At 45.5% G+C, this 14,685-nt stretch overlaps 1 protein-coding gene across 15 annotated transcripts in view; it reads right to left on the bottom strand.

The window, feature by feature from the left end:
* Positions 1-14,685, bottom strand: part of LOC147248034 (neurexin-1a-like) — a 286,884-nt gene that overhangs the window by 165,884 nt on the left and 106,315 nt on the right. For all 15 annotated transcript variants that reach the window (XR_015109327.1, XM_086179713.1, XM_086179714.1 and 12 more), the window contains 2 exons: positions 8,386-8,827; positions 1,996-2,379 (listed from right to left, as the gene is read on the bottom strand). Coding sequence is in view for 14 of the 15 variants with exons in the window: in XM_086179713.1 (XP_086035839.1) it covers positions 1,996-2,379; positions 8,386-8,827 (826 nt within the window). In the remaining variant the exon portion in view is untranslated. The remainder of the gene's footprint in view (positions 1-1,995; positions 2,380-8,385; positions 8,828-14,685) is intronic.

Below are 14,685 nucleotides of genomic sequence, written 5' to 3'. Positions count from 1 at the left end.
TTTGTTTATTTCATGTTTCTATTTCCTGCAGAGGTTACAGTGGATGCTGGTTGCTCATTCACAGACCATGCACCTAAATGACTGAGCACCATCTGTTATTTTCCAACCACCAGGTGAAAAGGCCCCCACTCTGACACACCTACAAAGACACAATCAATCAATAAATAGATTGATTGAAACCTGTTTTTTTTTTAATCTGAGGACAACGAGAAACTTACAGTTACTGTTCCTGTCCTGTAATAATCAACTACCACAACCTTAAAACATACAATCAAACATTTCAATAAGGGCACCAGTCAGCAGGTAAAACTGCTCGTATTATTGATACTGACAATTTTAACGGATCAGAACTTTTAGGATTCACACCTCAAGGTACATCACAAGACTGCATTTCACACCCAAACAAAGAAAAGCTTAAGCTTGTGAAATTACGCTGGTGACCAGACAGCCACATGGATGTGTGTTGTAGTGATGTACGTGAATGCAACACATGGAGTGGGGGCGCGCTCGTGGCGTGTGTATGTGTGCGACCGAGAGTGCGTGCGAGAGACGTGAGAGATACGTTATATACTGCTCTGCAAGTTGTGAATAAAAGCGACGTTAAGACCAAGTGACGACTGGCTGGTGATTAACGTGACGTGTTTGGCCCACACGTGTTCACTCAGCATACGTGTAGGAACTTCTATACTGATCTCCAGCATTTCCTCTATTCCAGGTAAATCTGCAGGTAAAGATGTGGATGTGTCACATCTCATTAGGCAGCACATACATGTGCTGCAGCGCACCATCTGGTAGGCTGCCTTCACCTTAAACCGCAAGACTAATATTTGGGCTAATTAGCAACTGGAGGAACAATGAAGGGGAAGACTTTTGGGAAGTGAGGGAAAGACTGCTTTGTCTGCTTAATTAAAATCTCTAAAACAGGGCTTGTGGCTTCATGCTCCTCTCTGGAAGCTCCTCCTCTTGTTCCCCCTGTTCTTCATCATCCTCCTCCACCATATGCAGTAGCTGTACTTTGCCACCGGGTGGTACACCATGCATGGATAAGTGAGAGCTGGGCTAATTCTTTTGACAGCTCCTCTGCCTGCTGGTGCCTGCTTCATCCTCCCAGCATAGTGGCAATCTGGAGCAATCAAAACAGCTGGCAGCAGGCCAGGCCGTCATCCGTAGCACCGGCGCCAGCCGCCAACACCAGAGCCAAGATACCGAAGATGCTCACAGAGGAGAAGGGGTCATTGTGTCTCACACCCATATGCTGCACTTCCTGTGAAGACGTTTCAAATGCACAGCTGCGTGTTTTCAAATGGAACTAGGATGGATTATATCTTTTTGAATCCAAGAATGCTCTCTAGATAAGTAATTATCTTGCTGAAGTGAAAGGATCCGTATCCTGTGCCCACTCCACCTCCCTCGTGTACCGAGCCCAGATTCCTGTCAACTCATTAGCCAGAATAAAAGTGCACATGTGGAAAATCAGAGCGCTGCAGAGCGACCCACAGCAGGTTCAGTGTCTCCCTATTTCTCTTCCTGTGACACACATGAAATATATTTTCTGCTCGTTGCACGACCTCATTTACATTTCACGTCATGACAAATTCATGCACAAACTGCATTTTCAGAAACGTGCATATGAGATTTTCCTGAGGTGATGTCTGTAGTTGTTCCTCCCAACACACACATTGTTTGCATTGTCATTATTCACGCCATCAGACAACAAATCCCTTGTCGTTCACCCGTCACCAGTCACGGACCGCTCCCGGCCAGGTGTCCAGCGCCGCATCAGTCCATGTACTGCTTTGGACTGACTCGCTGGCCACAACAGCCTGACTTTTATGCATTTGATTATGTTCTCTTGGTGATCTAGTGCTTTTCTTCCTGAACTAGTCTCTAAGTGTCTGTCACACCAGACGAATACTCACTCTCAGATGGTCTACCACCATTCTTGTTTGGTTGCCTTTGGTTTCAGTTCATATTCTGATCTCTATTCGTCCCTACCTCGTTCACAGGAGCGGCCCAGGTATCCAGTTCCAGAGCAGTCACATACGTAGCGGTTCCAGCCTTCTCGGCAGACGCCATTGTTCTGGCAGGGGTTGCTCAAGCACTGCTTGGGGGGCTCCTTAGAGCACGAGGGCTTGACCCCTGCAGCCCTCTGGACCTCAGCCAGGCGCCTGACATCCTCACTCTGTCCATCAATGAACAGATCCCGGATGCAGCCCACGTAGCCGTAGTTGAGCAGCGCCGTCCACACCTCAGTGGGGAATACCAGGCCCATTTTGTTCTCTGGCAGACCCCCCAGGTAAAGATTATCATCCAAGTCCAAGATCTCACTTTCCCCCGGGGCTGTATAGGCAGTTCGGAGGGTGTTGATAGAGATGGTACCTAAAAACAAGACACAACAGGATCAGGTCTTTGTTCTGTGAAGGTGCCCATCTGATGGGGGGACGGTGTCATCAAGCCTGCAGCAGCACGATCCCCTCTGAAAATGGTCTGATGAAGAAGTGACTGTAATTAGTGTTATCCATCTGGACAGGGTCATGATTTCCTTCATTTAGAATGACTGATGATGGTTGATAAGACACATGAATCACAGGACCGCTGGTCTATTAGAGGCCTAATCTGGGATCCCTGAGAGCATCCTCTCCATTTTCCTTGGGTTTCCCATAATAAATCTCCTTTATCTATTAAGCAGTGGCCATAAAAAAGGAAGGAGAGGAGAATAAGAGTTGGTGCCCCCTCTATCATTTCAACCCACCAAACAAAAAAACATTGTAGCCATCTTTTTGAACTTGATTAACAGACTGCAGGCTGTTTTTTTGGCTCTCTCCTGCTGTTTGCCTTGCCAACACATAAACCTGCAATGAGAGTTTGTGTGTTTCTCCACCATGATTTATCGCTCTCATTCAGGTTTAATTCTCGATCTGGAGCACAGTAAACAACAGCGGACATGACTGGACTGTAAAGCTTTAGAGAGGAAGGCCTTCCTGGGGCTCAGACCGGGTGATTAATTTGTATATGGATCTGTTACTCTCAGTGCCAGAGCCATTGTGGATCTTTAATTAATGGCCGCTGCCTTCACTGCCCCAGTCCTCACCCACTAATCTATATAGCATGCTTTTGAGGATCTGAACGGGCCTCTGCCTGGAGAGAGTGGCAGCGAAATAGGCTAAGGATGCTTGAAAATAAAATTGCCATAAAATAATAATTTGCATTTTGAGGAGCAGATGCATGCCATGGAAGATATGAGGAGCTATTAGCTGATTGCTCAGGGCTGAATGGCAGCGTCCCAACTTCTTGTAGGTTCTGTAGAATATGAGCAAAGCTTCTAAGTTACTTTTCTCTGCAAACTGTTTATGCTGGGAAACAAGCCCTGGGCCACATATGAATTTTCAGCAGGGCTGCTCAGCGTCCTTCAGGGACACATTAGACAATAAAGACAAGCAATGGGGCCTTTCACATTTCATTACAGCTATGTTTGCATGCATGAGTATACGAACCACACTTGATAATGTGCATTTTTTTTATTGGTTTGATTTTTAAAATCTGAGTGTGAGGAGAGGCTGCCATGAGCAGTGCTTTCATCAAGCCTAAAACATCAAGTCACACTCTGAGTCTGACCGTGACAGTTGAAACACACAAGCTGACAAACAGGCTGTATAAACTCATTCCAGCGGAGCCAGAACCTACAGAATCCCAATCCAGTCTGAGCAGGTTGGGTCAAATCAGCTTCAGGTGAAGAATTCGAGCTGTGGCCACATACACATTGTGGCTCTACGATGATAATAATAGTCAAGGTGAGCATGTCTTCCTGCTAAAAGTGCAGCTAAGGACCTGGTGCACATGTTTCCGCTCCTGTCTGCGGGTCTTGGCCCCAGGCATCTGTTCCAGCTCTTTCCTGTGCACCACCCACCGGCCCTGCTCTCACCAGCCACATCTGTTGTGACTTCCAAGCTATGCACACTTGGCACGGGCCACCCGTCACGCAGCCAGAACAGCTCCCTTTAGGTTATAGCTAATGAGCTCACTACATCAAACTCATTAGTGAGGAAACTTTCCTCAGAGTAGAGCAGGTGCTTAGCTGAAGAATGAGCATTAGTGTTGTCAGTGTGATTTGTGATGGAAGGACCTGCAGTTACTGTCAGATCTCTGCACTAGGAAGGTGGTATGACCTACAGTACCTTTACTTTGTGAATTATCAGCTAATGGGTCTGCATCACAACCATCAATACTTGAGGGATGTTTTCAACGACAGCAGTCACGACTTTCTGAAGCAAAGTAGGTGGGAGACAAGAGAAGGACGTCAGCATCTTTCAGGGATCTGCCCAGGGTTCTCGGTCCTGGAGGGACGCGTGTAAACACAGTCAAGCTACATCAAGTCAGAGGGCACTCTGCAGCACCAAGGAGAGGTGTGCCATCACCATGCATGGGAAACATGAGTAAGCCTGTGTTGGGAACATTATTACATTATAGCCAAAAGGATCTGTGTGTGTGTGTGTGTGTGTGTGTGTGTGTGTGTGTGTGTGTGTGTGTGTGTGTGTGTGTTGGGGGGGGGGGTAGGTTAAGCCAGTGAGCATAAAAGAGGAGGAGATGGATCCAGAACAAGATTGCAACATGGAGATAAAGATGTCTGGAAAGGACATGAGGGAGGGGACATGATGACTGATAAGAGAGCAAAGCTTCTAAGTTACTTTTCATCTTTCCTGCACATTACAGCTAAAATGAAAAGTAACTCTGGCCGAATAATGACAGTCAAGATCAGAACTGAAGCCAACTTTGGGAGACGTTTCCATCTCTCCTTCATCAGACCTGACGGCAGCCCAGGGCTCTCTCACACCTTCTGTGTCAGCAGCATGATGACCCCGAACCCTCCTCACACATTCCCAAATGATGTTAGACAGGGGATGACTGCAATCCAGTGAGGACTATATGGCCGAATCATTCTATGTGATTGGCTCTTGGAGAGAAAGAGATGCTTGTGTGTGTGCGTGTGTGTGTGTGTGTGTGTGTGTGTGTGTGAGCGCGCACGTATGTTTGTGGTAGTGGTCGTGGCAGGAAGTGGGGCTCCTGCACAGCAATGTCCTGGTAACGTCGGTGGTGAGTGGGTCGTGGTGCTCCCAGCCCAGAAAGCTTCACTTAAAAGCCGAGTGTCTCTCAGCGTCTCTAATGTATCGAGGTTAGAAGACGCTGCCTGAAAGCAGGAGTCCATTTACAGGCTTGCTTCCTGCAGGAAGAGCTTGCTCCACTAAATAGGCCATGGACCATTATCCACTACTGTCATGGCTGCAGCGGAAGGGTTGCACACGGAGGATAATTATGTCTGGCTGTTCTGTTGTGTCCTGAGTGACGTGTTTGGTGTTGTGTATTAATAGAACATCTGAGGTTCCGTATGTTGGGTGACTCACACCCTCAGGGGACTTGTGAATTATTTTATTACAATTTTAAACTGCTTTGAACCTATTAAATATTACAAAAAGTGCACTGTGGTGTGTGACAGCATTGCTGTACATCCTTGTGTAGGACCTGGACACCTTCACCCACATGGTCTCTCGCCACAGAGGGATGTGATGACATGATCCCTTTCAATGGAAGATATTCAAGCGGCGCGGAGCGTAACTGCAGACTGAAGCCTTTTGAAGATCTTGTCAATAAACTCTTCTCAACACCAGCAGCAATGTGCAGGATCAATCTTTGTAAAAAATAAAGAAATAAAAGTGTGAAAGCAATTACTTCAAAAGTACAGTAAAGGTCCAAGGTGCACCGTTGGACCATAGAGACAGTACACGGCTGTCTTTCAGGTATCCCAGAGCAACAGTAGCGTAATTACAGTAAATTGCATTTTTTTGCCAATATTTTTGATTTGGTTTACAAATGTATTGCTACTCGTCCTGAGCCGGGTCATTCAGGGGCATAGAGCCAAATCCATCTCTGCACAGGTTACTTCTCTACGGCGTGACATGAGGAATGGTGACATGAGTGGACTCAGACACACGGACAGACATTACTTCTTTTTAGTACTTGGAAAAGTAAAACTTTCATTTCTGAAACATTTAGGAAAGTCCAGGAATCTTCTATCCATGGATATTTGCCCATCATCATTGATGAGCAAAAAAAAAAAGAGATTCTGCACAGATGGGTTTTAAAAGGTTCAAATATCAGCTGACACAGGGAATGCAACAATGTCAAAAATGTCATGTACTGCATCATGGTACGGGTACCGTGATCAGGGTACCATGGTATGGGTACCGTGATCAGGGTACCATGGTACGGGTACCGTGATCAGGGTACCATGGTACGGGTACCGTGATCAGGGTACCATGGTACGGGTACCGTGATCAGGGTACCATGGTATGGGTACCATAATCAGTGTACCATGGTATGGTAATATGGGTACCTGTGTAATGGCACCATGATATGGGTTCCTTGGTATGGGTACCATGGTAAGGGTACCCTGATAAGGGTACCATAATATAGGTACCTTGGCAATGGCACCATGATAAGGGTACCATGGTATGGGTACCTGTGTAATGGCACCATGATATGGGTACCTTGGCATGGGCACCATGGGAACAAATCCATGGTACACTATTTATTATGATAGAAAAAAAATACAAATGACAAATAAATAGTACTTATTAGGTAATTAATAATCAACATTATGACACTGGACATTACAAAAAGTGCCATAGCTTGTTTTAGGTTAAACCACAATTTAACCTTAACATTTTTTATAGAATAAAATAATGGCACCAGGTGAACTAACAGAACCACCCAGGATTCTACACTTTGACGCCAGCTTGTTCACAGCCTTTATTCAGGCTGACGGTGTTACCGGTATTCCCCACTGTGTCACCTCCGCCTAACAGTGTCTGCATGTCGTTTTTCACCTGTCCGTCACCTTTGCTCCTCTCTCACTTTTTGACACGGGGACCAAGATGCTTCCACACATCAGACTAAGACTCGCTGGAGCGTCTGTAGAATAGAAAACTTTGTCCTGCTGGTCTCCCTTGGCAATTGTAGTGTCCATCTTCTTCTTCTTTTCCTTTTATGGCAGGTGGTGCCCGGCACTAAGCTGCATCACTGCAACCCCCCCCCCCCCCCAACAGCAGCTGTCAGTTCAGATGAGTAAGGATGATGGACAACGAGGGCTGATGGTAACTGAAGTTCCACTAAACTTCATCACTTCTTGACCTGAACACTTGTAGTTTGAAATGTCACATGACCACGACGGTATGGAGACGAGTGAAACTGATGATACAGTTGCATCTCTAACACTCATGCCATATTATTGTGCCTGTAACCTGTAGGTACACAAAGGTACCCTTATTTTTGAGAGTGTTTGTGAAAAACCCTTAACTTGTCCAATTTACTTGTTTTCAACAGTGGACAAAGACCATAAAGAGCCAGTATCTTCAAGATGTTTCCAGCTGTTTTGGGAAGTTGTCATATCCAAGAGACGTTTTATGTCCAGTGTGTGAGCACTGATGCCTCCGAGTTGATGAAAGGAAAAAAGTTATTCTTAAATGTCATTAGAGCAGCGCTCAGCTCAGCACTGTGCAGTAACTGTCTCAGTCCTGGGAGAGACCTCCTCCTGTTTCTATGGAAACGTAGGCAGGGTAGACAGAGAGAACAGTGAGAAGAGGGAGCTCATCTACGAAGGAAAGATGTCCAATAGCATGTGTGTGTGTGTGTGTGTGTGTGTGTGTGTGTGTGTGTGTGTGTGTGTCTGTGTGTGTGTGTTAACAACTGGAACAAAAGTGATCTAATGAATGTGAAAAGTACCCCGCCCCCCCGTCACTCACAGCGGCGTTACTGCATGGATGGCTTTTGCAAAAACATCCACAATTCTATCATTAAATCGAGTGAAGCTTGGACCTAGAAGAGCAGCGACCCCACAGCTCACCTGAACTCTGGAGCGCTAGTTAGGACTTCAGCCCACCATCACTTTGGGCTGTGATGAAACCCTTAATCTAGTCTGCAGCTCCAGGAACCGAGCGGATGCTGGGTCGAGGGTTGTATCCACCTTTCAGCAAAACAACGCAAAGGCTTGGCTCACAGGGCCAGGTGCACCCAGAGCAGAGAGACCACAAACATGACCAGCATCATCAGGGATGTATGGCACATAGGAAGGTATGGGTTGTACTACTTCGTACTACTACTACCTGAGAAGATTAAAAGGCTTGAACCAGCATAGAGTGACAAAGCAATGCATTGCTATTTAGTTTAGGTTCAATTTCTTATCGTGTCTCAAGACAGTTTCACTTTTGTGGTTATTTGGGAGAATGTAGTGCAGTAATACATTCACATTCTAACAATCATGTATTGCTGTCAAGTAGAAGTACATAGATTTGAGTAACTGGCCCACCACACTAACAGAAGCTCAGGACTGACCTGATCTGCCATCGCGCTGGAAGTCCACATGGTACCACTCGCCATCATTGACCTTCTTGTTGACTGCCTTAGTCTTTGTGGTCCCTGACCCCATGTCAAGCAGCAGGTACAGGTGTCCATCCAGCATCTCAATGGCGAAGAAGTCCACCTTGAAAGTCTGAGGACTCTTGGAGTCCTTCGGCTGCTGCTTGGGCTTGCCATGGCTGAAGAGGAGGAGGCCGTTGGGCTCAGTGGTGCGGAAGTCAAAGGAGATAGAGCCTGTCTTCTTTGCATTCCACTTGTTGAGGATGATATAAGACTCTGGTGTCTCAAATGTGATGGGGTCCAGTGTGGCCACAGTCTCACACTTGAAGGCCACAGTACCATGAATCTTCATCTTAGGATCACCCTGCTTGGCCAGCCTGGACAGCTCCAGCCTCACATCGTTGTTCTTGTACACAACCTGAACACAAAGACACAGTCCATTCTCCAGTCAGCATGACATCCAGAAGTGTACAGCTGATGTGTGTGTTTGACTGATGAAAGAGGACAGGGATGTGTGAGTGTGTAACCACGACGTTGAAATACACTCAGCTTGTGTATCATCGTGCTACTGGGTTAACTGGTGTGGTAAAAATGTGAATAATTACCTCTGTCTCCCCACTGCTGTGGTGTCCCTGAGTGAGGAATGTAAGAGCCCAACTATCAGGCTGCTGTTTATTGACCTGAGCTCACAGAAAGTGAAGCAAAGAATCATGGTTCTGGTCATGGTGAACTTTTGGCCCCATCTGAGGCGTCCTGTAGTCGTTAGAACAGCCTTTGAATGGACTGATGACGACCACACGACAATGCTGGCAGGACCACCCAGAAGAAAATGGATGATGGATGGACGGTGTTATTTACTACAATGTAAAATGTAATTTCAATTTGAAATAATCCAATTCAATTGTTCAATTGACCAAAAAACTGAAAAGAAAAGTGAGTAAAATGAACCACTTCAAGCTCATCAAGGATGGAACTGTGTCCATTCGAAAGATCCACAGCTCAATCACGCCGCTGCTGTGTTACACGCATCAAATCTGACGTCACTCTGCTCTCACCTCCGCAGAAGAAGCTTCTGTTCTCTGGCTAAAGAACGCATAAATGGCTGAATTCATTCTGACTTCCAGCTTTTGTGTCAACAAAAGCAAAAGACAAGCTAAATGTACAAAGCAGTGGTGATAATGACTGAAGAAAAAGATTCCATCAGGCATCGCCTCCGGGGACTGGATGTGAGGAGTGAGATGGAGAGTGATAAATCTGAGCTGCTGCCTTGACTGCAGGTGTGGAATAAAATGCTGATTAAGCCCCCTGTTGCAGCCTGTGATTATAATAGATGTGGGCAGATGATGGATCGGCCTCTAGACAGCAAATTAAAGAAGAATGCGTGAGCATGCACATATCACATCCAAGCAGGATAAATCATACAATACTAAATTAAATATAAAACATATGGAAATTAAAAAGCTTCCGATTCCCACTGTCTCACATGACCTAAAACAGATGAGATTCTGCATCAGTCTGCTTGACTGGAACAACTGCTTGATATCACAAGATCACATGCGGGGGCCTTTCTCCCATTGGAAACACCTTTCATTTGTGCATGAAGGAACACAGCAGATCTTTGGGAGATGTGACTCAGCATTTTTAGAGCCAGAGAAGCGGGCAGAGACCCACCAGACAGTTAGCTTAGCTGCATGACAACACAACAGCGTTTGAAATAGAATGAGGGTTTGTTCAACATTCATGGTGGAAAGAACTGCTGAAAATGACGAGATGTTATTTAGAGTCAGATAGACACCTTGAACAATGATTGTGCTACGGTGAGTTGAGCAACTCCTCAAAAGTACCATTGGAGCTTTGGTCAACATGTCAGTGAAGGTTCTCCATCGTCCAGGTCCTGGTTCCTCCTCAGTTGTGTGTCGTAGTCAACTGGACCGTTTCAGTTTGCTTGAAGAAGTTTCACCTCTCATCAAAGAGGCTGTTGACTGACGCACTGAAGCTTTGGTCAACAGAACCAAAAGTTCCTGACTAGAGACAACTTTTTCAGTGAGGATGAGGAGGGTTACCAGTGGACAAACCAACATCCTGAACCTGACCATCTGTCGGGTTTCAGATAGAGTCCTGTTGAAGCTCAGTGATGCATGTTTGTCCATGACTGTGCTACAAGAGCACCATCTGCTGAATGCACACGTTTTTAGTCAACAGTGAACTGAACGGATTCATGCGCAGCTGCTGAACATCGGAGATCCCCTGCAACTACCCAGGCAAAGCACACGACACACAGACAACTGTCTAATCTGGCAACATGAGGACGCAACTCATCACGCTGTCTTTGCTGTCATACACCACCAGCACGCTCTCAGTAACAATATAGTGGTGACTTACCTTTTTTTTTTTTTTTGGTGTCTTGTTTTTAAGTGTCCTTCTTGATGTTGCGCGAATGGCCACCCTACCTAAGCCTGATCGGGACCAGATAACACACAGAGGAAAAACTGCAGGCTTTGGGAGCTGAGAGAGGAGGATGTGATGAGAGTCTGAGGCGGTCCAGGTTTTCCCAGGTATGTATCAGCAAATGCCAACCAATGAGACATCTTTCTTCAGACGATCTACTGCTAGCACTGTAGCTAAGCTGAGTGGCAGTCAGCCCTCATAAAGGGTCTCTATCTGGTTGTTTGACTCTACAAATGCAGAATAAGAAGTGTATAACCCACAAAATTGGTATGTTCCTTTAATCAATCTTCAATTTTGTAGCTTGATTTGCAGGATAAGACATTTTAATGGGCTTCTCATGAAGTAAATCACCAAGACATCTTTGGAACCACTTTGTAGAACTCAGACAGGAGTGCTGCTGTAATTGGTAAGTCTTAAAAAAATGAGCCGAGCCACAACCTCAGCATTACCCAATCAGCATAATGGAGGGTATGTGGTGTAACAGCAGCTGGAGCAACAAGGATGGCCTCTTTTCAGCCGCATCCCTCTTCCATGTGAGAAACTCCTGTAAAAGGCTTGTCATTCAACATCAGGGGCTTTTTCAGATATCACGTGTCAGAGAATGAATGAAACTGATATTCTGGCTCGCGTATCCAGCCCAGTGTGTAACAGGAGTCTCAGAGTGCAGCCAGATGATGCTAATATAAAACAGCAATCGCTTACACACCACTAGCTGACTGTTGAATATGGTTATCCAGTGACCGATATCCACATAAGGGTTAAAGCTTGCATGTGTATAACAAACATTTTCACCGTATATAAAGTACTTGAAATGAGCAAAATCAGATTAGTCTGAGTCCATGTCCTTTATTTGCTGTCAATGTAAGCGTTCACCTGAAAATGAGGACACCTCCGATGGGAGTGCGTTTGCATGGAGAATTATGTTTATCAGCAAGCCAGATCTACTGGGCTTAAGTGTAGAGGTAGATGGAACTCACAGCAGAGCATCACACTTATGTAAGAGCTGGCTTAGATTCTTCTCACGGCGTTGTCACTGACTGGATACCAATGTGTTTCGCTGCCATGCGAACAGAACAGGACGTCTTTATTTGATTCAGCTCTTTGTGCTTTTTCAACAAGGAAGAGAAACACAGAAATTTAAGGGGTAATTGGAAGAATTTGCTTCCTCAAGACAGAAAGCAAGGAAGCAAGTGCATACGACCGGTCGTGGCGATGGGGAGGCGTGTCCCACAGTATCCAGCCAGTACTGCTTCGTCCCCACTAATATTACTGCTGTCCGTCAGTGTCTGGTCCACTCCTTTCACATCAGGTACCTTGAATACCAAAAACTGATCTACAATCAGATTTCACCCCCAAGGCTGAAGTGATAAGACCACAAAGAAGACAATCAGCTGATCCCAGACAAGCACTCCAAGACATCAATCTCATGGAGGGAGGCGGAGCCTCACCATCAGCACACACACAGGCAGCAGCGCAGAGCAACAACCTGCGTGACCTCTTTAACAGAGGTCAGAGTTCACGTGTACAGTAACTGTCCTTCATGGAGTATTGATGAGCTCTACTTGTTAGCGTTGGCAATGGCATTCTACGAGTCTCCTCCCCCTCCTCCCCTCTCACTCACGCAGCCTCTCAGGTTGATGTTCACCATGAACGTCCCACTGTGATTGGCTCATGAGCTCATGATGATCCATTTGATCTGAAGCATCCAGACTGTTACAGTCGGCAGCTTCAGGAGTCATGGTTTAATAAACCCATGAACCTCCCATCTCAACCAAAACATCAAATACACCTTCATGTTTCCATTCTTTGTTCAAGAGACCACAAACCTGATCTCTGTCCCTGAACAGGGTTTTTTCATGATCGATCCAAATCTGTCCAGCTGCGCCCCTAAAGCAGACGCCCCCTGGAGCAGACCCCCCTGGAGCAGACGCCCCCTGGAGCACACACCCCTGGAGCAGACACCCCTGGAGCACACGCCCCCTGGAGCAGACCCCCCTGGAGCACACGCCCCCTGGAGCAGACACCCCTTGGAGCACACGCCCCCTGGAGCACACGCCCCCTGGAGCTGACCCCCCTGGAGCACACGCCCCCTGGAGCACACGCCCCCTGGAGCAGACACCCCCTGGATCAGACCCCCCTGAGCACACGCCCCCTGGAGCACACGCCCCTGGAGCACACGCCCCTGGAGCACACGCCCCTGGCGTGACAGAAGTGGATGCTTTTTTGTGTGTCCAACATCTAAAATATGCATGTTATTGTCTACGTCTGCCAAGATTAATTCTAATACCCTAAAAATGTGTTTGTCCACACCGAGTCACATTAGTTGTGGAATGAAGTTAACTTTTCAGTCCAGGTCACCTGTCCATGGCAGGGCCAACACATAGAGACAGACAACCATTGGCTCTCCCAGCCACGCCTACGGTCAATTTAGAGTCTGGATTAACCTGGTCCCCTCTTGATGTCTTTGGACTGTGGAGGAAGCTGGAGTACCAGAGAGAACCCAGCAGGAACAGGGAGAACATGGAGACTCACCCAGAAAGACCCCGTGCTGCAGCCGGGGCTCCACCCACAACCTTCTTGCTGGGGGCCACAGTGAGGACCACTGCTCCACCGGGCCGCCCTGAGCAAAAAACAAACTTCTCATCATGTTATTCAATATTTTCATGTCAGGAAAATTAATTATTTTAACTTTTCCATTTCTTGCTGTGAGACTGACTTCATATGGACATTTTGCTTTTGTAAACAATTTCAGCTGCTGTAGAAATTTTATTCATAATTCTGAATTGTCTCTTTTTTTGAATTTGAAAAAAAATGAGTGCTGATGAAGCAGATGAAGAGGATGGATTGAGCACATTTTTATCTACAATTAAGTATCTGTGTATTGCAATAGTTAATAGTTTCTTTTGGACTGTGAGCTGGACTTGTCTCCTTGCTCACCTGTCCTCCAGTCTCAAACAGCCTTCACAATGGATCAGAAAGTGACCTGCGTAGGTATGCACCTGTGGTGGACGCACTCAAAATCGATACCAGTAAAAGTACTCCATATTGCTGAAATATTACTCAAGCTACTTTGGTTTGCAAATACAAAAGAACAAGTACCCAAAAATGTTTTAATATCAGGAACGTGAGTATTTGTAACCCACCACCTCCACTTCCAGCATACAAAAACAAGTGTAATATGCATGTATACTGTATATGTACTTCCACAACACTGATAGCTAAACTTATTTTTTTCTCTTTCTTTTTAAGGTATTTTTCTCAACTATGGGATGTATCTGCTGTGGTGATGCAGAAAATGAGCCTGCATCATCAAGTGAACTTTTGACTGAAATACTTGCAACAGCACACGTTGAACCTTTGCTGTTATTCTTTGTTTGCTTTTCTTAATGGGAAGTATTGAAAGTCAAAAAATGATTTGAAGGTGGTTACATTGTTTTGTGACATTATAATTCATACCCACACAACTACTGTATATACACTGAGTAAATTTAGTGTATACAATACCATTTGATGTCATACAAATACTAAATACATTTATGTGTATAGTACAAAGCTGAACAATAAATATCCTACTATATTTGCCACTGTTTTGAAGTTTTTCTTTAGTTATTTATTTTACTTAAGTCATTGAAAACCATGTGAGACATTATTTTATTTTAATGTAACTACATTTTTTTAAATGGCATCATAAGTTCTTATTTACAAAAAGAAGTTCTCTACTTCACGTCTGTCTGAGTATGAGCTCCTCCCTTTATCGATATTATCCACTCACTTTGAATCTTTAATTCTTTAAATAAAGTTTGGGGAAAACATCCACTTCCATCACGC

This window comes from Aulostomus chinensis, chromosome 16 (assembly GCF_037954235.1).
Source record: "Aulostomus chinensis isolate RoL2024-O1b breed Wild chromosome 16, RoL_Achi_v1.0, whole genome shotgun sequence".
Taxonomy (NCBI): domain Eukaryota; kingdom Metazoa; phylum Chordata; class Actinopteri; order Syngnathiformes; family Aulostomidae; genus Aulostomus; species Aulostomus chinensis.
The sequence above is the reverse complement of the archived record's forward strand: the minus strand, read 5'-3'. Positions and strand labels throughout refer to the sequence as shown.